The 23,511-nt window shown below is 32.1% G+C and overlaps 1 protein-coding gene across 1 annotated transcript in view; it reads left to right on the top strand.

The window, feature by feature from the left end:
* Positions 1-1,080: 1,080 nt before the first annotated feature.
* The window catches only part of LOC143044719 (B9 domain-containing protein 1-like), a 50,593-nt gene continuing 28,162 nt past the window's right edge, over positions 1,081-23,511 (top strand). Inside the window, exons 1-2 of the mRNA XM_076216811.1 lie at positions 1,081-1,238; positions 15,433-15,501. Coding sequence (XP_076072926.1) covers positions 1,182-1,238; positions 15,433-15,501 — 126 coding nt within the window. The 5' untranslated portion in view covers positions 1,081-1,181. The remainder of the gene's footprint in view (positions 1,239-15,432; positions 15,502-23,511) is intronic.

Here is a 23,511-nt window from a genome sequence, read left to right as displayed (position 1 = left end):
ATTATGGGGTATTTACTAGGACTTTTGTCTGGAATGTTACTTAGTGTTTGCTTCAGATGTAAATGCAGACTGAAACTGTTTTCGTATTTCTGGCTTTTGATGTAAGAGTACAGTTTTTAAGGTGTATTTTTGAAGCATGGTTGATATGGCTCCTTTATTTCAATATCGAAAATCATATTTTCTATGTATTGCCAGTATGAGTTTCTCATTTCTTTCTGGAGCTTGGTTTTAATTTTTTGGTATTGTTTTTTTTTATAAGTTGTGATTTTTCTTTTTCTTTTTATATAGTTTGTTTTTCTTTTAAATGAGCTTTTTAAGTTGGTTATTTACCGGCCAAGGTAGTTTTGATTTGTTACCAATGCTTTTTGTTAGAATATGCTTGGTAATAGATTTTTGGATGTTGTTTTTTTTTAACTTGTTCCATACCGAGTGGTTCCAAAGTTCATCGAGATTTTAATTAATTATCTTGATCTTGTTTTAGTTGTTTGTATGTTTCAGTGAGATCTTTTTCTATTTGCTCCTAATTTGCCTTTTAATTTGTAGTGTAGTACTTTATGAGCCTGTTGCTTATTTTGCGGCAGAGTTAAGTTTATTTCTATGTAAACAATGTCATGATCACTTGCTCCGATTGGTGGTAATGTTTCGATTCTATTAACAAATGATGGATTGGTCATACACAAAAGGTCTAGGGCTGTGTCGTTTCTGGTGTTCTTGTTTAGGACCTGTGTTATTAAAGTGTTATTAAAGTTGTTGTCATTCAATATCTAAACTCTAGTTAGAATAATTGAATAATTTATTTTGAACATTTTAAAAATGTTCAAAATAAATTATATTTTACATGCAAGAATTATCAGTTTATAAATTAGATTAGGAAAGACACCTTATGGCAAAAAGAAAAACCCTGGGTTGAAATGTAAACATGATATCAAAATAATATTGTATTAGTTATACAACTTTTATCATACTAGATGTATATTCTAATTTCTTCCAGTTGGCCGATTTTGTTTAAAGCTCGATTTTGTAATAGTCCGAGTTTTTAATGGGCCGAGAATGCCGGATATCAACCGCTCGGAATACCTTGATACCCGCTCGGAATACCTTTTGTAGTATCGTACAGTATTATTTTGTCTGTCAACATAGAAGTGATCTGCACAAACTGAGACTACACAAACAAAACAAAAATGACAGCAAATTCAGTATTTCTTGTAATGGTTGGTGGACAAATTGAGTCCGGAGAGGTAAAATTTGGAAGAAAACCATTATAATCTTCTAAACACTTTCCATAAAACCTGAAAAAAATAAAACAAATTCTCAAAACAAGCCTGTTCATGTTAAGAAAAAGTCAGCATATCAAACAAAACATTATAGGAGAAATCTGTGGTTTAATTGAAGCATACATTTGTATTAAAACCGATAATCTGTACAGTACCTGACCAAAAGTATTTGTCACAGGCATTTTGTTTGCTATATATTTAAAAGAAAACACATTTAAAAAAAAATATTTATAGGGCATTTATCAGGTCAGGAATAACCACCAATTGGTGGATTATACCTCAATTGACGTATAATCCACCAATTGGTGGTTATTCCTGACCTGTTTATGGTTGGATTTTGATCAACAAGGCCTTAAAAGACGTAGAATATTGTCTAAAGAATGTTTGTTTATTTGGTTATACTTTTATCTTCAGGTGTTTTTGTTTTCTCTCGATGTGAACACAAACAATATTTTTTTGTAATTTAATTTGGTTGAATATAGCGAATTTCTTAACAAAAAAATATTTGTGTTTATCTTGTGAAAAAATGAAAATGATCCTCAAAAAAAATATAACCAAATAAACAAATAAATCTGTAACAATTCTGCTTCTATTGGTTATTATTTACAAGTTATTTTAGTTCTTTCAAAGTTTCATATCTTTGATTTTACTGCCATGCCAGAGTGCCAGCAAAAATAGTTTAATAATTTAACATGTTAGCCTTGGGTCTGTTCACTCTGAGTTCGTTCGCCCATAGAGTCCATAGGCATAGGCGGATCCTGCCCCCCCCCTTTTTCATGCGAAAAATTTGGTTGATTATATAGGGAATCATTGAAGCATGACTGGGGTATACCCCCCTTAGGTCAGTCAGCGGGCCCCCCTTAGGAAAAGTTCTGGATCCGCCACTGGAGTCTGTTCACCCTACTAAAAAAATATTAATATTCAGGGCATTGAAGTTGAATAAACTTTTATTCAAATATTTCTATGGTATATATTTTCTTGAAATTTATGGAAACATGGAAATATTTAAAAGTTTATGGCTTGTTTAGGATCATTAATTGTTCAATGACAAAATAATTCCGATCACTGATTATTGTGATACTTGTCTTTTGATGGATTAATAATAAAAACAAACGTTTTGTTTTGATAAAATATTCAGCTTGTAATTAATAATTTTAAGCCATAATGTCATGAATGTACGAGCTGTAACATTGTAAATGATGAAACAGATTTACAAGTTCTTTTATTTATACTCTGAGACTAGTCTCAGTTATGCTGTATACATTCATGATTGACCATGTTGACTGAATACAATTATTTTGTTAACAAATATCAATAAAGATAAATACATTGTATTCCAGTATTCTACTCTGCAAATCAAAGGGAAAATGATAAATTGATTGCGGCAATACAAATATTCTGTCAATTTTTCAACAAACTTCAACATATTTTGTTCAAATACTTTAAATTATGTGACTAGACAACAATTAGAAAAACATAAAAATCAGTGCGAATGAACCCTGTGCGAACAGGTATCAGGGCAAAAGGGTATCAGGGCGAACAGGTACATGTACTAGGGCGAATGGACCTGGATTCTAATCAGATGGCAATATCAAAAGTTCAAACACATCAAAAGAATGAATATAATATATTCCATTGATTGATTGCCTAGATATCTATCAGAGCTACATGTAGTACTCAAGTTCATTGTATCTCTCAGTAAAGCCAATAAGTATTCAATAAATAAACTGTAATTTTTCACTGAGTAGCTATAGACATACCTACACATGTATTATAGTATAAATATAAACCTATATAAGTACGACGGCTTGGTGAAAAATTGTGCACATCCTGCTACAAGCATGAAATTTGGCATAGACCTTCCTCATCTATTACTCTTTTATTTCAGATAGAGAGGCATTTGAAAAAAATATCGCACTTCTGGTAAAATCTAAAATGGCGGACTTCATACTTAAATCAGCCCAATATCGAAGGCTAGTATGTGAAAAGGTGTTTTAATCATGCTACTATCATAATATTTGGTACAAACCTTTGTTTTTTACTACTTTTAGATATATTATATAGATTAGATGTCTTGAAAAACCCTACTTACGGTAATATCTAATATGGCGGACATTGTACTTAAATAAGCTTATTTTTTAGGGAGTTGAATATTTAAATAATGAATTGATATTTCTATGTCCGCCATTTTGAATATTACTGGAAGTAGGGGGTTTTAAAGACAGATTTTTTATACATTGTATCCATTAGAAGCACCAAAGAAAGGTTCCTGCATAATGTAATGATAATCATGATAATAGCAATACGTTTAAACACATTTCAATTATACCCTCCCTAAAAAATAAGCTTATTTTAGTACAATGTCCGCCATGTTGGAATTTACTGGAAATAGGATTTTTGCAGACATCTAAACAATATAATATATCCAAAAAGTAGAACAAAACAAAGATTTGTACCAAATATTATGATTGTAGCATGATAATAACACCTTTTCAAATACTAGCCTTTGATATTGGGCTGATTTAGTTTAAACATATTTATTTATAGTGGATTGGGAAACAAGTTTTGCAACTTATATTAATCCCTTTCCACTTTGCGGGTGCGAGTGCTGCCTTGTAGCGGCATTAGCCTGCTCTTTTTCGAAATCTACAAGGGTGTCTTTAACGTGCAAGAGATTGGGCTGATTTAAGTATGAAGTCTGCCATTTTGGATTTTACCGGAAGTGAGACAATTTTTTTCAAATGCCTCCCTATCTGAAATAAAAGAGTAATAGTTGAGGAAGGTCTATGCCAAATTTCATGCTTGTAGTAGAATGTGCACAATTCATCTGAAATATGCTTGTAGCCGCCGGACTATATCTATCATCGAAGCTCTATCATCATTAAATTATTTAGCAGAGTGATAAATACATGAACATGAAATATCTGTTACATTTTAATTTAATAACTGGTTTTATTAGCATCAATGTGTGACAAAAAATGACATCTGGTTATTATAATCTGTTCAGTGGTTGTCTTTTATTTATGTGGTTCATTATAAGTGATTCTTGTTTCTTGTTTTTATACAACCTCAAAAAGTTATGTTCGTATATTGCATTTTAATCAATTGTTTGGGGATATAAAGGTTGGGATTAGGGGCCAAAAACAAGCATTTTTTTCTAGTTTCCAGACAATAACTTGTGGTTAGGTGTATGGATCTCTGAAATTGTGCTACAAGGTTTATTATTCTACCACAAATGGAAGGCTCTGATTTAGTATGGGGGTATTTGCCCTAAATGTTTAGAAATTAGTTAAAAAAGGGGCAAAAAACAAGTGTTTCTCTAGGTACCAGGCAATAACTTGTGTTTCAGTTTATGGATCTCTCTGAAACAGTATTGCAAGGTACCATACCATAAAGGTAAGGATAGGATTGAGTTTGGGGGTAATTACTTAAAGGGGGGTTTAAAAAAATTGAGGGGGATTGTTCTTTTTTTTTCATAAAATTTTCCATTTTTGTCAAGCCTTCGACTTTAGTCGAAAATGCGAATCATAGCGATCATACATTCCGTCGGTGTCGGCGGCGGGGGCGGGGGCGGCAGCGTCCACAAATATTCACTGTGTGTTTCAAGTTTTAAAATTTTTAATAACTTTCTTAAACTTGGACAGAAGCTTGTTTATCAAGTTTTTGATCATAACATAATAAGATCCAGAAGTAAATTTTTTAAAAATAAAATGCCTTTTTTTCTGTAATTTTACTTAAAAATGTTTTTTTGTAATAGTAAAAGTTCAATGATAAGTTAATATTGATATTAAAAGACCTCCGAACAAAAAGGGGTGTTCAGATCCCCGAGCCCGAAAGGGCGAGGGGATTTGAACAGCCCTTTTTGTGAGGAGGTCTTTTAATGTCAATATTAACTTAATCATTGAACTTTTACTGACTTACAAACCGTCAAAAATATAAGAAAAGTACATAAAAAGCACTTGCAGAAACCTAATTCCCCTGAACTGGACGAGTCTAAATATGTTAAACTTAAATGATAGTTTAACAGTACTCAGACTGATATGTACAATTAACAGTTACCAAATTGACATGAAAACGGACCGATTTAATGGCAATTCATCATATAGTTATTTATTTATGATAAAAAAAAAACCCATCTAAATAACACCAAAGGATAGTTTTACAAAATTAGGGGTTAAATTTATATTTTTTTAGCCAAATTTTCAGAATAACGATTTCTTACTAATAAATCAGGCGATCAAAACCCCCATACAGACCTCATTTATAACTGACCAAAGAATAGTATGCCCAACAACTTCATGCTATATATACTTGATGTTTTTGATCTGTCAATAATCATGAAATAGAATCGTAAAGATCAGACCTTAAAAAACAGTAAGTAAACTCTTCCAACAATTAGCTTTTTATACAGCTTGTTTAAGAACTTCTAATCGGACAGTCCTAAATGCATTAGGTCCTTCACAATATTCATCCGGTAAATGTTCCTTTTGTTTCTAATTTAGTAATTTTCCTACATTAAGATACATGCGAATGCAAACAATTAGTTTTGTCTATTCAGTCCAATTAATTAATAGATCTTGCTTTATTTGGGTGGTTTTTTTTTTTGAATAAGAACTATGCATGCAAACTTCAATGAATAAAACAGTATCAAATTAGGTTCAGAGCGGATCCAGGATTTTGGAAAGGGGGGGCGAAGTTCTGAAAGATCGGCGAGCGGAGAGAGGCGAAAAAATTTTGGGACCTTTTTGGGGCTAAAAATATAAAATAAGTATAATATGCACTTTTCAAACGGTTACTGGCGTGGGGCATATATATTTTGTAGTTGCTGTAAAGTGTAAGGGTTAGATATTTTCGATGCGGTATTCTTTCTAAATTGTCTATTATAAAATGATAGTATGGATTCATATGAACTGATAAATTTAATGTAGGACTTGTCAATAGAAAATAGACATGGAAAATTCTCGCTGTTTTGTTGTAAGTTAAGTTATCATAACTTCGCAGATTTCTTAATTGTTGTAAACAAGATATACGCCGGGGTAGTCAATGAAATTTACAATACGGCCGGCACAAGTTAAAAAAGACAAACAAGCAATTTCTTATTCAAACATGTTTGGTTGATATGTTTCACCCAACAAAATTAAGGGAAGTGATGAGTTCCAAATCAACCAAAGGCCAAGAATGAGTCTGAAATGACAACGAATTTATGAATGACGGTCGACAAATGGAGACATCAAGGCCACACCCATCAGGCAGGTCGCCGTCTGGTCTTGAAAAAAAGTATTTAATATATCAGTTCGGCGAAACAGACATTCCGTTCAGACATGCAAACCCCAGCCACCAAAAAAAAATGCCAGTTTTTATTCATCATGTTCATTAAATGCAAAATAATTCTGTTGGAAATTTTTGTTTCTAATAGCAAAAACAGTGGACATGATTATTGTTGTCAATCCAGATACAGCCAGAATTTTTGTTTAAGGCAAAAATCAGAGTTATTTTTTCTCTCACAAATATCTCAAACTGTCTCCTCAAATCAAATGGTTCGCACCTTAGACTTTAAATATATCTAGAGCTTATACTGACTGGGGATCATTATTCAGCTATGTTATTTTAAAATTGGCTGGGGCATTTGGTGTTAAACATGTTTTCGTCGGTAAATAATATTGCCGTGGAACTTTTATTCATGTGAGTGTAATAGTCTATAGATTAGTTGGTGGAATGGTCAAATAGAAGTTAATACGTTCTTGCTCAATCCTGCGTCGCTTTGAAGGTGTCATGATTGCCATCCTCAGCCTAAGCAATGTGTTACTGTAATTTGAATTTCAAAATGACTAAGCGACGTTTTTTTTCGACGTTCAACTCCACCATTGAGAATTACATGACTTTGACAATCAGTAAATTCCAGCGACAAATATCTTTATAAGTAAAGAATTGTCGCATAAAAATTAAATACTACAGTACACAAGAAATGGCAAAGTTCACGAAGTCTAGTCTAATTAATTATTTTACCAAAAAAAAAAGCCCGAGCAAAAGGGGGGGGGGGGCGTACACCCTCTACGCCCCCTCTGGATCCGCCACTGAGGTTTCACTGTCACGATCAAAAGTGTTGGGTGAGATATATTTGCAAGTTTAATATATTATATGAAAACAAACACTTTAATTTAGTCGTCCGTTATTCCCTTTTCATATCTAAATGAAGCTAAAACACCTAAAAAAAAAACTTTTATCTTTATTAATTTTATCCTTGCCTGACCAAAAAAAAATCATATGTTATAAATCGTATTTAAACATTTGATAAGAACAATAGTAAAAAAATATTTAAAACTTTTGAATAAGCAGTCAGTAATGTGATAAACTGAAGAGACCCCCCCCCCCCCAAAAAAAAACAAACCCAAAACAAAACAACATAAAAATTTACATGGAAATTGTAAATTATAGCATTTTACAATATCTTGTCTTTGTGTGCTAAGTACTAGTACTGTAAGAGAGAAATTAATTAAATTGATTGATTGTTGTTTGCAAATACGTTCAGTAGCAAATATTTCATGCGTGTTAATGACTATAACACATAAATTTTAAATACAATAGGTAGGTCGTACAATAGGAGGTCGTCAGTGAGGTTGGAGGTGAAACTTTAAAATACCTCTAGAAAATGGGGGTATATTGAATAAGGACAGAAATTAAGACTTAAAACAGCAGGCAATATTTGGACCACTCAAATAATAGATGCAAGAGTTTTTAATTTGATCCATAAAATCTACCCTGAAGTCGATCATCCATGTTTACGTGTAGTTTACAATATCATTTCACGCATTCAATTTAGGATATTAGATACTTTTAGCTCGCTTTAGTTACTGTAAAAAATCTCTGAAACTGTATTGTGTATTGTACTTTAGTTTTTGGTATGATATTCTGTACTACCGGTCACTACCGCTCTCCTGGTTGGTCTCGTTCGCCTCGAGATCGGGAGGTCATTAAATTTGTTCGAATCCCGAACTGGTCAAACAAAGACGTTAATTGAATTGGTATTCTATTGCAACGCTTAACAAGTGGCATCATATAGTAAGAGCATAGACTGACAGAGTCGGAAATGTGTCCGGGTCGGGTGACTTTTCTTCCTGCGAACTAATATATTGTGAACTTACACGATAAAAAAAAAACTCAGCTTGTCAGTCTATTAAAAAAACGGGGTTAATACTCTTATTATATTTACACGTAATCTTTCTGAATATTAATTTTATTCGCCGCTGGTCGTCATCGATTATCCATATTTATTTTATCGTTTTATTATACAGTGAAGTGTTTTTCTTTTACTGGTATATATTAAAACTTCTTAAATTTTCACCAATCAAAATAAAAAATTTTTTCAAACACTTGTGATTGTTCGGATTATTATATTTGACGGAAAATATTATTGAATTAACTCCGTATAACTATTATTTAGTCATGGGTCGGTTTTGAGCTTATTATTTTGTATACGGAATGTTCTATAAAAAAGACCGAATGTTGACTCTAAATAGTTTTATTTATCTGTGTCTTTGGGTTGCTGTCGCATTCATGTATACCTTTTATCTCCTTTTATTCAAAACAAAGATTCGCTTGGGTATAGAAATATTGACATTTCTAGACCCCTCCCGTCCCACAGTATACCATTGCTAAATGGGTGCGTTCGTTTGGCTTATTGGTTATATAAATACGCAGCTTTGTCCGATCAAAAAATAATAAGAATGTATATCAGATGCCTGGTGCAATGAGAATTCCACGCTATCTTTACCTTAAAAAACATTAGAGGGAAAGACGATCTACGCACGAGTTGAATAATTGAAATGTGTAAACAATAAGAAAGGTCAGCTTAATCTTTTTTAAATAAGTCGCATGGCTGATTTTAACAACATTTTTTGTGTCTTTTGCTAGAACAATTGTAGATGAAATATAAATATAACAAAACCGATCAGCAAGAAAATATACATAAAAAAAAATGAAACACTCAAAATAAGTTGAATCTTTTTTATAAATTGTTGTCAACCTTTTTTTATCATTTTTATTTTTTGTTGCTTTTATGTAACTATTATACCAGTCTGAGATATAAATAAACTTGAAACAGCAAATGTTGTCACCTAGACGAGACAGCCGTCATTGTACGCTTCAATATATATGAGTTATTGCCACTCCATGAAGATTGTTTTTCTGTTCTAGTCCCTCCCCTATTAGTTTTGCTGGAAATTATACAATGTAACCCCTGATGTGTACTATGACAACGCGTTTTTAATATTAAAAAAAAAGATTAAATGCAAAGAGAAAAATGATGGAAGAAATGCTAAGATTTACGCATAAAAATTCAAATGTAAATAAAAATGAAATATATAAAAATTGGAAAACTGTTTGAGACTTTAATCAACTGAGGACAAATGATTATAAATCAACAAATGAAGCTGATTAATTTTTGTCGAGCCTGCAACTTTTGTTGCAGAAAGCTCGACATAGGGATAGTGATCCGGCGGCTACGGCGGCGGCGGCGGCGGTGTTAGCTAACTTCTTAAAAGCTTTATATTTTAGAAGGTGGAAGACCTTGATGCTTCATACTTTGTATATAGATGCCTCATGTTACGAAGTTTCCGTCAGTCACATGTCCAATGTCCTTGACCTCATTTTCATGGTTCAGTGACCACTTGAAAAAAAAGTTCAAATTTTTTGTAATGTTAAATTCTCTCTTATTATAAGTAATAGGATAACTATATTTGATATGTGCGTACCTTGCAAGGTCCTCATGTCTGTCAGACAGTTTTCACTTGACCTCGACCTCATTTCATGGATCAGTGAACAAGGTTAAGTTTTGGTGGTCAAGTCCATATCTCAGATACTATAAGCAATAGGGCTAGTATATTCGGTGTATGGAAGGACTGTAAGGTGTACATGTCCAACTGGCAGGTGTCATCTGACCTTGACCTCATTTTCATGGTTCAGTGGTTATAGGTAAATTTTTGTGTTTTGGTCTGTTTTTTCGTACTATATGCAATAGGTCTACTATATTTGTTATATGGAATGATTGTAAGGTGTACATGTCTAGCGGGCAGATGTCATGTGACCTTGACCTCATTTTCATGGTTCAGTGGTTATAGTTAAATTTTTGTGTTTTGGTCTGTTTTTTTTCATACTATATGCAATATGTCTACTATATTTGTTGTATGGAATGATTGTAAGGTGTACATGTCTAGCGGGCAGATGTCATGTGACCTTGACCTCATTTTCATGGTTCAGTGGTCAAAGTTAAGTTTTTGAGTTTTGGTCTTTTTATCTAATACTATATGCCATAGGTCAACTATATTTGGTGTATGGAAATATTTTATGATCTTTATGTCAGTAGCGCAGGTTTCTTTTGACCCTGACATCATTTTCACGGTTCATTGCACAGTGTTAAGTTTTTTTGTGTTTTGGTCTATTTTTCTTAAACTGTAAGTAATAGGTCAACTATATATGTTGTATAGAAGCATTGTTAGCTGTACATGTCTGCCTGGCATGGTTCATCTGACCTTGACCTCATTTTCATGGTTCATTGGTCTTTGTTTAGTTATCTTGGTTAATGTTAAGTTTATGAGACAGTTGTAATAAAGCTTTATACTTAGGACTATCTACATAATATCAATGATTAGTATAGAAGGCGAGACATTTCAGCGTTTGCACTCTTGTTTGCTCCTTTGTGTCCAGTGGCAAATATGTCATGCATGTTCACGACTAGATTCAAAGTGGATCAATTTAAAGCAAATGTTTACAAATTTATAGTGGCACTTTTTACAATAAGGCAGAGCGGTCACTAGAGGTAAAACGTATGCCGTAATAGAATAGATTTGAACCATAATGATCGAACTCAAGTTAAGCCCTCCTTCCCTCTTTTTTCTCCACGATAGACGAATGCCATAAACAAAACGTCATGAATTTACAATCAATAACGGCCACTATAAGTAAATGAGATATGGACTTTTTTATAAATTAATTCCTATTGCAGCCAACATCTCTCGGTTCGGGACAGGTTATTAATTTCCACAAAATATCGCCTAATTATGGATCGAAGATATTGAAGCAACCAAAAGCACTTTGAATCAAACAAGACTTAGTTCTTGAAATTGTAAATTAAGGTATTTTGCTGGGTGTTTTTTCACAATCCTATTTCGGACCCCCTGATTTTAAGAGGGCGTATCTAATTAGTCATGCCCGATTAACTTTATCTGAATTGAACCTCAACTTAAAGACCTACATCGGGTAAATAAGTTTGAGGTACAATAAGTAGACAATAGAAATCCTTTGTGAAATAAGATCGTCCCAGGTATCTTAGAAAATAAATTTGCGTTGAATTACAATGAAAAATGCACGAGCAGGTTTGTAAGCCGGGAAACATTACATTCACTCTTTGGTTAAAGTTTTTAAAATTTTAATAACTTTCTTAAACTATCCTGGGTTTGTACCCAACTTGGACAGAAGCTTGTTTATGATCAGAAGATAGTATCCAGAAGTAAATTTTGTAAAAAAAAAAATCCATTTTTTCTGTATTTTACTTTTAAATGGACTTAGATTTTCTGCCAGGAAACAACACATTCACTCTGTGGTTCAAGTTTTTAAAATTTTTATAACTTAATTCTTTTACTATTTTTGATTTGTACCAAACTTGGACAGAAGCTTGTTTATGATCAAAATCTAGTATCTAGAAGGTAATTTTGTTAAAATTTTGTTCCTGTTTACCTGTATACGTATTTTACTTATAAATGGACTTAGTTTTTCTTCCTGTTAACATTACATTTTTTGTACATACAGTCTGCAGTTACAAGTTTTTAAAACATTAATTAGATTCATAAACTATCCTGGTTTTTACCAAACTTGGACAGAAGCTTTTTACAATCAAAAGATAGTATCAAATGCAATATTTTTATTGATTTTTTTCATAATTTTTGTTGACCTTGCGATTTACAGCAAAAGCAGGCGAGACACTGGGTTCTGCGGAACCCTTACAAATTTTTCCATTGATTCTTTCTGATTTACATTTAAAAGCAAAAAATACTGATATGGCAGGAGAAACTCACCAAACATGATTAGTAAATTATATGAAGTATTGTGCAATACATGTAGAAGGAAATCTTCAATTGCATAGTATTGTGCTATAGCACATTTTTGCACAAAAGCAAGAAATCTTCAATTGTGCAGTATTGCGCAATAGCACAATAGCAAGAAATCCTCAATTGCACAGTATTGTACTTATTGTGATTTGTTCTGTTTTTCTTAAATTATAAGCAACAGGTCAGCTGTATTTGTTGTATGGAATGATTGTAAGGTGTATATGTTGTCTGGCAGGTATACTCTGACCTTGACCTAATTTTCATGGTACATTGGTCAATGTTAAGTTTTCATGGTTAGTTTGTTTCTTAGATACTATAATTATAAGCAATATGAAATATGTCAACTCCCTTATCTAGATTTTCCATCAAACTTTTTAAAAAAATGCCATCGAATTCCATCATGTTGACGGAGTATTGGAACAACTTTCCATCAACTTTCCATCAATGCGGGAAAATGGTTGATGGAAATTGTTAGATGGAATTTGTGTTCATGATGATGGAAAATTGATGGCATAATTTCCATCTGATGGATAATTGATGGTATTTTTACCATCTGTCTAAGACTGATGGATAATTGATAGTATTTTTGCCATCTGATGGAAAACTGATGGTGTTTTTGCTATCAGATGGAAAACTGATGGAACATTTTCCATGAAATTGAAAACCAATGGAATATTTTCCATTACATGTAAAATGCATGGAAACTTGATGGAGAATCGACCATCAGATGGAATTTGATGGATGAAAAAGGAAAATGTCTTTAGAAAATCATATATATATAAATATATGGCATATTCTGTGATTTGATAAAACATTGTATTTGTTCTCTTGACACCTGTCACATGTGTGCATCTTTTATTTTAGTGCATGTCCTATTGAACTTGCTGTCCTTAAAGTTGAATTTGTTGATGGAAAATTCTGCAAAATAAAAATAAAAGATTCTAGCATATAAAAGAATAAGTTTAAATTATAAAGATATAAAGTTAGTTGCAGTTACATTCTTTCTCAATTCTGAAATTGTCAAACGAAAATAACACTTTTTGAAAAGATTTGTATAAATGTGTCACTTGCAGGGGCAATATCTAAAGAGGTTGTCCTTTCTTTTTATTTATGGTATACAAATGTCCGGTGTCTGTCACATGTTGCACCGTATCTCAAAAACAATTCATGATTATGGCTTAAAACTTTAAACACTTTTTTGTTATATTAATCTAAAGATCTGTATACTTTTTGTTGATGATTCATGGCGCAGTTGTTTATTTTGTTTTAATAATCATTGTACTATTAACATAATGGTACTGTTTAGATCATAATTTTGGTGGTTAGTGTACATACTATACATGGATATATATAAAGATATATTGTTTTGTCATTTGTTGATATATAAATGTCTTATTGTCAGTCATACCACAGATCTCTAATTTTATAGCAAAATTACTTTATTAGAAGTTCTATTTTATAAAACAAATAATGTTTTAAAATGAAACAAAATATGACTCCTGTCCTACATAATTCTATAATACAAATGTATGTTTATGCATATTTTTTGTGTCATATTGTCTCTTGTGGAGAGTTGTCTCATTGGCAATCATGCCACATCTTCTTTATTAATATTTTTTATAAATCTATGGTACTTTTTTTCTAGACTCTTAAAAGTTAATAAACACTTTAGATATCACTATATATATATTGCTACTTTGAACTAAAAGAGCATGTACATATATTCAAAATGGTGGAAATTCTGATACGTATTGTACTTACCAAAAGATGTAATCCAAAATAAGTGTACACACTAATCTTCCTAGATCCAAGAAACATATGTCATCAGAATAATACATCTGCACTGTTGAATGTCAATAGAAATTTTAAATTAGAACTTTTTGATTTTACATCCATTGTAAAATTCATGATTTGATCATGATAGAAGACATCTTTGCTTCTTGTCTGCTAGTTTTTGAAAGTTCAAATTTGAATTTGTTGATTTGTTGATTTGTTGAGGTTTGTTTAGGGGGTTGTGACAATCTGATTCCTTTGAAATGTACTTCTAATAAATATATACTATCTAAATCTTGAATAATTGCTGTATATTATATAAAAAATATGGATCAATTGTTTGTAGTTTATCTTTATGTTATAAGTTATAGATATTGCAGAAAAATGCATAAAAACATGTGCTCCCCTCATTTGGCCTCAAACTCTGTGTACATTTATGATGTCACATCCTGTACTCAAAGGTTAAAGAAAACAGATTGGCACCTGACACCTGTTTCTATCACCAGCTCATATTTCTAGTTGATGGAAAAATTCAGTCTTTCCATCAACAAAATATTCTAAGTCCAAATTCCATCCCACTTTCCATCAAAGAAAATGTTTAAGTCCAATTTCCATCAAACTTCTTTCATTTTCATCCTATTTACCATCATGGAATAAGTGCCATCATATTTTGCATCAGGGGGTAAAAATGCCATCCAATTTTCCATCAGAGGGTAAAAATGCCATCCAATTTTCCATCAGGGGTTAAAGATGACATCAAATTTTCCATCAAAAGAATGCTGATGGAAGTAACATTCCTAATTTCCATCATTCTTTGATGGATTTTTTTAGTTTGAGATGGAATTCTATCAAGTACCATCAAATTTCCATCAAGTAATGATGGAAAATGAAGAAATTGATGGAAGATCTAGGGAAGAGTGAGTGAGTGAGTATATGTACATGTAATGCATAGATTGATTGTAAGGTGTACATGTTTGTCTGGCATGGTTCATCAGACCTTGACCTCATTTTCATGGTTCATTGGTAAATGTTTAGTTTTCTTGGTTAAGTCTATATAAGCAATACAAAATGTATGTCAACTATAATTGATGTACATGTATTTCTTGTTTGTCTTCATTTTCTTTGATCATGTTAGGGACTTAGGGTTATATGATACTTGTAGTAAAGCTTTATTTTTAGGACTATTATCACAAAATCAAATGTTAGTAAAGAAGACAAGACATTTCAGCGTGTGCACTATAATTAGAACACAAAATTTTCACCTTATCATTTTTAATTTTCAGTTCCCAGGCTTTGATGATATTTACTGTAAATACTGCTTACACTATGGTCCAGACTGGTTAATAACTTCTGTGAGTATATTTTTACAATATTTTTATACGACCGCAAAAAAATAATTTGGATCATATAATGGTATGGTGTTGTCTGCGTCGTCGTCTGCGTTGTTGTCCGAAGACACATTTGGTTTCCAAACAATAATTTTTGTTAAAGCGAATGAATCTCTATGAAATTAAATGAGTAGGTTCAATACCACGAAAGGAATGTTGGGATTGATTTTGTAGATGATGGTCCCTACCTAACTTTAGTATAAGGCCACACCAATTTAATTCCTTATTCGACGGACCTGCCTGCACCTTTTTTTTTCAAAACAGATTTTTTTTTTCTTTTTTTTTCACGCTTCCCACATTTGGAAATGTAAGCATGTCCATTTCCCGTCAGTTTTTTGTTGTTGTAAACATTATAGAAAGATATTAACACTTGTTTTAAAATCACAGTCATTGTATATAATGATTTTGAACCTATAAGCACCCCACCACACTGTGTAAAAATTTGATTAAGCATTAAACCCATATATCCCAAGTGGGAGTGCTCCGATATAAATATATAACAGAGAAAAATACCTGTACAGAACAGGAACATCAGTTTTCTTCCCCCTTACTTACATTCCCCATCAAAAAAGTTTGTTGTTTATTGAATAAATTATGCAGAATTTCTGAAGGAGAACCCTTGCCTTAAAGACCAAACAGCCTATTGTTTATGCGCATCAACCAACACAACTTGGTAGTGACATAAAAGCTCTATGATGTTGTTTCTAGCAAAGAAAAAACGTCAAATAATAATGTCCTATTTCATGTTTTTCACGAATTCCAACATGGTGTACGCTTAAAAATACGTCGTCCAAGAAAAAAGGAATTAAACGTCGCGCTGATATCTAGTGGAAATTTAACATAAACTGACACGAAAGATACTACACTATATTTAACCTTAGGTTTGTTCCAGTAAAAATAAAAAAATATAAATTTTGATTTGACTTTTGCATTTGTGCCGATCTACATTTCTTTTTTTTTATTCTTTCACTTGCATAGATTTTGTCTTTCATTTGCGCCAATTGTGTACAGGTAAAATAGATAGGTGGAAGTTATTTTTATGCCCCAATGATGGGCATTATGTTTTCTGGTCCGTCCGTCTGTCCCGCTTAAAGTTAGTTTGTGGTCAAGGTAGTTTTTGATGAAGTTGAAGTCTGGTTAAATATTCAGAAGGGTAGGCCAATAAAAAATAATTTATAGAAGTTTTGACATGCTGGCAAGAGTACATGTATGCATGTATAAATTAAACTTATTTTTGGATGATACTCGTAAAATAATGTCCGATCTTGCAATGAAGTTAAAATTTATTTATACTGCTTATTTGACGAAATCTTATAATAACTTAAAAAATAAAGTTATGACAAAGATTCATTGTCGTTTGTCATTTGTTTCGTTTCAAATTGTCTTAACCCTTTCCTCCATAGATTGTTTTTTTACATATAGTTACTTGATTCGCATAGGATTGTTTCAACTAAGGGACAAATTTGATTGTGGGAAAGAACTAGACAGTAGTTTCAGATATATAGGTCTAAATATTCAACATGAAGGCAATGATATATACTTACAACAACATGATTATACAGATGAACTGAAGCAAGTTGATAGAGCTGACATTAAGAATGGTATATATCCAGAAATTGTTGGTCAGTTACACTGGATTGCCACACAGAGTAGACCTGATTTGTGCTTTGATGTTTTGGATCTTTCTACTTCTGTACAGCTAAGTGAAGCTAAAGACTCAATCAAAGTTGAATAAAGTAATCAGAAAAGCTAAAAACAATTCATACAAATTCATGTAAATGTTGGTTTCAAACTACCAATTTGCGATTTTTTTCAAATAGTGCGAGAGCAATGAAAGTTTGTACTATGACATCAGATTCAATGTTCTGAAGAAGACAACTCTTTTCTTCAAAACGAACGAGAAAAAAACATGAAAATTGCTCATACCTTTTTTGAAAGGTAGGTGACAGATGGCACTTTCCTTCTTGAAATGTTTATGAAGAAATCACTGGTACCGTTAGATATTTTTTTTAAACTTGAAACGTTTTTCATTCTTACATTTTACTTTTGGGGGAATGAAATACATCATATTTTTAAAGATCAAAACAATATGAGTCTTAAACTCTTGAACCTATATTTGATAGACATAAATCTACTGTTTATATATATAATTAACGTGAAGCAATAATTATGCTTGTAGGTTTGATATAAAGGAATGTTTTGAGAGTTTAGATTACAAGCAAATACTATGTTAGTATTCGGGAAAACACGAAACTGCGGTTGCTATAGTGACAGAACTAAGTGGGTGACCCCTAATTTTTTTCGTCATATTTTGTTCCTTAAGGGCTTCCGATACAGTTTTTTGATATAATGTAATTTTTATAGTTTTGAAATATATGTTGTATATATAGGCCTTGGCGAGTAATAAAATAAAACACAAAATAAAACATAGGTAACCGTGCTCGTTTTCGAGAAAATTGAGGCTGAAAATTGGAGAAGAGCAATCTTATAAAAAAGGTAGGCAATGTTTTTAAATTTTTGGAGCAAACATTCTTCGTTGTAAATTATTAAGATCGGGTTCAATTTGAAACTATGATAAGTGCAACAATAAGGAAAAAAATAAAGCCATACACGAATGACTATACAATTATTCAAGCCTTGCTTGACATTGCAGACCAGATGCTCAAAGTGGTATTTTTTTAATCCAGTAAATATTGAAATAAAGTGTTTCTGAAAATGTCATTTTTATCATTTAATTTTCTGCATAAACTGCATTTTGTCATGCTTTCTCCAAATCTCAAATAAAAAATATATGTCACTGTGCTAGATTCTTTGGTAAAAGCGATTTATCATAAAAATTGCATCTCAAGAAAAGTGATTACAGACTGTTGATAACTTTTACGGCTTTTAAAATTAAAGAATCGTCAATTTAGAACTTGACATACAGGTACATGTACTGTACACACTCATGTATTAACTTATGTATTAAAATGTATACCATATCATGCATATGTTGACCTCTAGATGTTGTTTTTTGTTTGTTTTGTTTTGTTTGGTGGGCTGCTGTTTCATTACAATACTCCTTTAAATCCATCTATTCACGTTTTAATCACTTTTTATACGACCGCAAAAATTGAAAATCACGTTGGCGTCGTCGTCGTCCGAATACTTTTAGTTTTCGCACTCTAACTTTAGTAAAAGTGAATAGAAATCTATGAAATTTTAACACAAGGTTAATGACCACAAAAGGGAGGTTGGGATTGATTTTGGGAGTTTTGGTCCCAATATTTTAGGAATTAGGGGCCAAAAAGGGCCCAAATAAGCATTTTCTTGGTTTTCGCACTATAACTTTAGTTTAAGTAAATAGAAATCTATGAAATTTTGACACAAGGTTTATGACCACAAACGGAAGGTTGGGATTGATTTTGGGAGTTTTGGTTCCAACAGTTTAGGAATTAGGGGCCAAAAAAGGGCCCAAATAAGCATTATTCTTGGTTTTCACACAATAACTTTAGTATAAGTAAATAGAAATCAATGAAATTTAAACACAAGGTTTATGACCACAAAAGGAAGGTTAGGATTGATTTTGGGAGTTGAGTTCCCAACAGTTTTTGAATTAGGGGCCAAAAAGGGGCCCAAATAAGCATTATTCTTGGTTTTCGCACCATAACTTTAGTATATTAAGTAAATAGAAATCTATGAAATTTGGTCCCAACAGTTTAGGAATAAGGGGCCCAAAGGGTCCAAAATTGAACTTTGTTTGATTTAATCAAAAATTGAATAATTGGGGTTCTTTGATATGCCGAATCTAACTGTGTATGTAGATTCTTAATTTTTGGTCCCGCTTTCAAATTGGTCTACATTAAGGTCCAATTAAAGGGCCCAAAATTAAACTTAGTTTGATTTTAACAAAAATTGAATCCTTGGGGTTTTTTGATATTCTGAATCTTAAAATGTACTTAGATTTTTGATTATTGGCCCAGTTTTCAAGTTGGTCCAAATTGGGGTCCAAAATTAAACTTTATTTGATTTCATCAAAAATTGAATAATTGGGGTTCTTTGATATGCCAAATCTAACTGTGTATGTAGATTCTTAATTTTTGGTCCTGTTTTCAAATTGGTCTACATTAAAGTCCAAAGGGTCCAAAATTAAACTAAGTTTGATTTTAACAAAAATTGAATTCTTGGGCTTTTTTGATATGCTGAATCTAAACATGTACTTAGATGTTTGATTATGGGCCCAGTTTTCAAGTTGGTTCAAATCAGGATCCAAAATTATTATATTTAGTATTGTGCTATTATAGCAAGAAATCTTCAATTGCACAGTATTGTGCAATAGCAAATATTTTTAATTGCACAGTATTGCGCAATAGCAAGAAATATCTAATTGCACAATATTGTGCAATAGCAAGAAATTTTCAATTGGAGTTATCTTTCTTTGTCCAGAATAGTAGTTGAATCAACTTAAATCATTGTTTTATACAATATACAATGTATATATATTCACTTTTTCTACCAACTGATAAATTAAAACAATCTTTACAAACATTTTTTTGAGAGGATTAATATTCAACAGCATAGTGAATTTCTCAAAGGCAAAAAAAAATATTTTAAGTTCATTAGACCACATTCATTCTGTGTCAGAAACCTATGCTGTGTCAACTATTTAACCACAATCCAAATTTAGAGCTGAATTCAGCTTGAATGTTGTGTCCATACTTGCCCCAACCGTTCAGGGTTCAACCTCTGCGGTCGTATAAAGCTGCACCCTGCGGAGCATCTGGTTAGAATTTCACATTGATTCTTAAAATTAAACTTTTTTTTCAGGACAATGATTACAATTGAATAAAATTTGGAGGCTCCTAAACAGTTTTAAAATTCACAGTTTTTATAGCTGACTATGCGGTATGGGCTTAGCTCATTGTTGAAGACCGTATGGTGACCTATAGTTGTTAATTTCTGTGTCAAGTTTGTCTCTTGTGGAGAGTTGTCTCATTGGTGATTATACCACATCTTTTTTTTTATGTTGTCAGAAAACAAAAGCAAAATCTTACAAAGGAGAATCTTCAATATGCTAAAGGATGTTTTTGTCCAGACAGAGAAACTATACATTGTACCATAATTTTGAAATTTTTGATTTGGCAAAAACGATTGAATTAGTAGCGAGAGTACTGGTCATATTACCTATGCGTAATTTCATTGGTAAATAACTATATGGTTTTTTTTTCACTACAGCTCAACGCATTGCGGGGTACATAAAATATCGCACGTTCATTCCTCTGTCTGTCCCTCTGGTCCTTATGTTTAATTAGATTTTCAAGTGTTCAATTCTTGCCAAACTATAAAACTGATATCGTATGGACACGTTCAAAAATCAATGCATATCAACTATTCTTTAAAAGAGTTATGCCATTCGTAAATATTAATTATATTTGAAATTCCATTGTATTTGCTGTCATTTCTCTTATATATAAAAAAATTAAAGAACAAAATAAACAGCTGCGCTACGCATATGATACGCCCGTTGTCTTAATAAAACATAATACATGTTTTTAAAATAACACAGGGGTTGTACAGGAAGTCATGCTAAGTATATCCTGACTCATTCCTTGTTCTTACTCAAAAGGAAGTTTGCATACCACAACATGTTTTCTATGATACCAAATTGAAGCTCAATAAATATTCACTGAGAACTCAAAATGAATTAAAGAATCATCACGAAAAAATATACAGGTCTTAAGAATGATTTAACTAACAAGTATGTGTCATTTTTTTATGCAATAATATTCAAAAGTTTCTGAGATGGGGCGCGACATGTGAAAACCTCCTCTTTTTTCATAAACTCAATAACTCTAAAATAAAATTTGAATCGTCCTCAAAAAATATACAGACCTTCAGATTCATATAACTAAGAAGTGTGTAAAGTTTTAAGTAATAATCATTAATCGTTTTTGAGATACAGCGCAGACTGTGAAAAAACACCCCTGTTTTAGTTACTCAAAAAGTTCACCAAAAAGAAAACAGATCGTTTGACCATCATGAAAAAAACCCATGTTCAGTTTAATGACATTATAGGATAATATGCTGTACCATGTTTACGACGGACAGACGGACGCAGGGCATTTGTATACCATAATACGTCTCGTCAAATTTTTACGGGCTTATAAAAATATTGTTGGCTATTGCGTGCCTTATGAATTTTCCTTGGAGTTCAGTATTTTTGTGATTTTACTTTATTAGATAAAATACGTGCTACATGGAGGTAATAGGAACTTTGTTCTTTTATTAAAGTTGTATCATTGTTTATATTAACGGAATACCATTATTTATCTAACATAGGTAAATTGAATAAATTGTTCTTAGTGTACCTTAATTTTCGGTATTAGTTTAAAAGTATCATTGTTGGTTTTCTGTGTTGTAATAAAATGACAGAAATTCGGATCTGGACTTAATCATGGATAATGAATGAAAATAAAAATGTCCTCTGCTTGAACATTATTTTTTTACATCAATTTGGGAATCAGGATATGTTTTTACAACAAATACTACTAGTAGTTCAAATAATAATGACAGTAAGGAAGGGTATATTACATATTTGCTTTGGTGGCCCCCCTTCCTGTGACGCGTGCAAGAAACAAAAATATATAATAGCCTTTCAAAACGTTTGAACTAGAAAAATACCACAACCCCTCCAGCCTTTTGAAGTGCAATGATCATTCCATAAACATTTTCCTTCTGAATTTACCATTTTTTTTTAGACAAAAACTATATCATAATTCGTCCTGAACATGCATGAAATATTTGCCAGTGGACGTTCAGCAAGCAACAATCAATCAATGTATAGGACATAGTCTTGGTATAAAGCTGGCATTAAATGTAGCGCCTTTCTAATATCAAAAATGATAATTGACATGCATTACATGTAAATTAGTTACACCAAAAGGGTCAGTCATCTTGAGATTGCTGACTATACAATATTTTGTTGAAGATCTCACAGAAACAGTAATGTTTTTTATTTCTTATGATTTTATTAGACTGTTATCATGTTAAAATCAAATGCGCTAATATTAATGGTTTAGAAATTAGATGCGGGAGAAACAGAAATTAGAGCATGGAAAAATCTACATTATGTTTCTTGTGACGTTTTGCGGAATTCAAACGCTTAACGTCGCGCCAAGAGTTAATTCCCTTGAAACTGTATCGGATGCCCTTAAATCATGAAATACATTCTCACAAAATTTTAAAGAAAAATCACTGGTAGAACTGAATAGGCTGTTTGGTCTTTAAACTGCAATTATATAATTTGTATGTTGAGGAAACAAAACTATCCATATACCCGCTGCATGTTCATGCACCTGGCTGCCCTGATTGATTCAGTGGTTATCGTTTGTTGAAGTTGAACATGTAGGAATAAGGGGCCAAAAAGAAGCATTTTTCTAGTTTACAGAAAATAACTTGTGTTTAAGTGTATGGATCTCTCTGAGATTATACTACAAGGTTTCTAACTACAAAGGAAAGGCTGGAATTGAGTTTTGAGGTTCTTGCTCCAAGGGGGGTTTCAATAAGTTGGGGGCCAAAAAAGGGGCCCAAATAATCATTTTTGTTGTTTTCAGTCAATTATAACTTGTGTTTTAGTGTATAAATTTCTCTGAAATTATACCACAAGTGTCCATACTACAAAGGGATGGTTATTGGAGGGTTATGGCTCAAATCTTTTAGCAAATAGGGGCAAAAAAGGGAGAAAACAAGGGTTTTTCTGGATAAAGGACAATTTAGACAATTTAAAAGCAGTGTAAGGAAGGTAATCAATTCCATTTAATGAATACTGTTTTATATATATGTTTGATTACCTCCCTTACACTGTTTGAAAATTATATATTAAAAAATAAAGATTATCTTGAGATGATTTTCTGTAAAGAAATTTGTATGCCCCACCTAAGATAGTACGTAGAGGGGCATTATGTTTTCTGGTCTGTGTGTCTGTTCTTTCGTGTT

Source organism: Mytilus galloprovincialis, chromosome 9 (genome assembly GCF_965363235.1).
Source record: "Mytilus galloprovincialis chromosome 9, xbMytGall1.hap1.1, whole genome shotgun sequence".
NCBI classification, from domain to species: Eukaryota; Metazoa; Mollusca; class Bivalvia; order Mytilida; family Mytilidae; genus Mytilus; species Mytilus galloprovincialis.
Note: the sequence above shows the minus strand (reverse complement) of the source record. Positions and strands in the feature narration are given on the sequence as shown.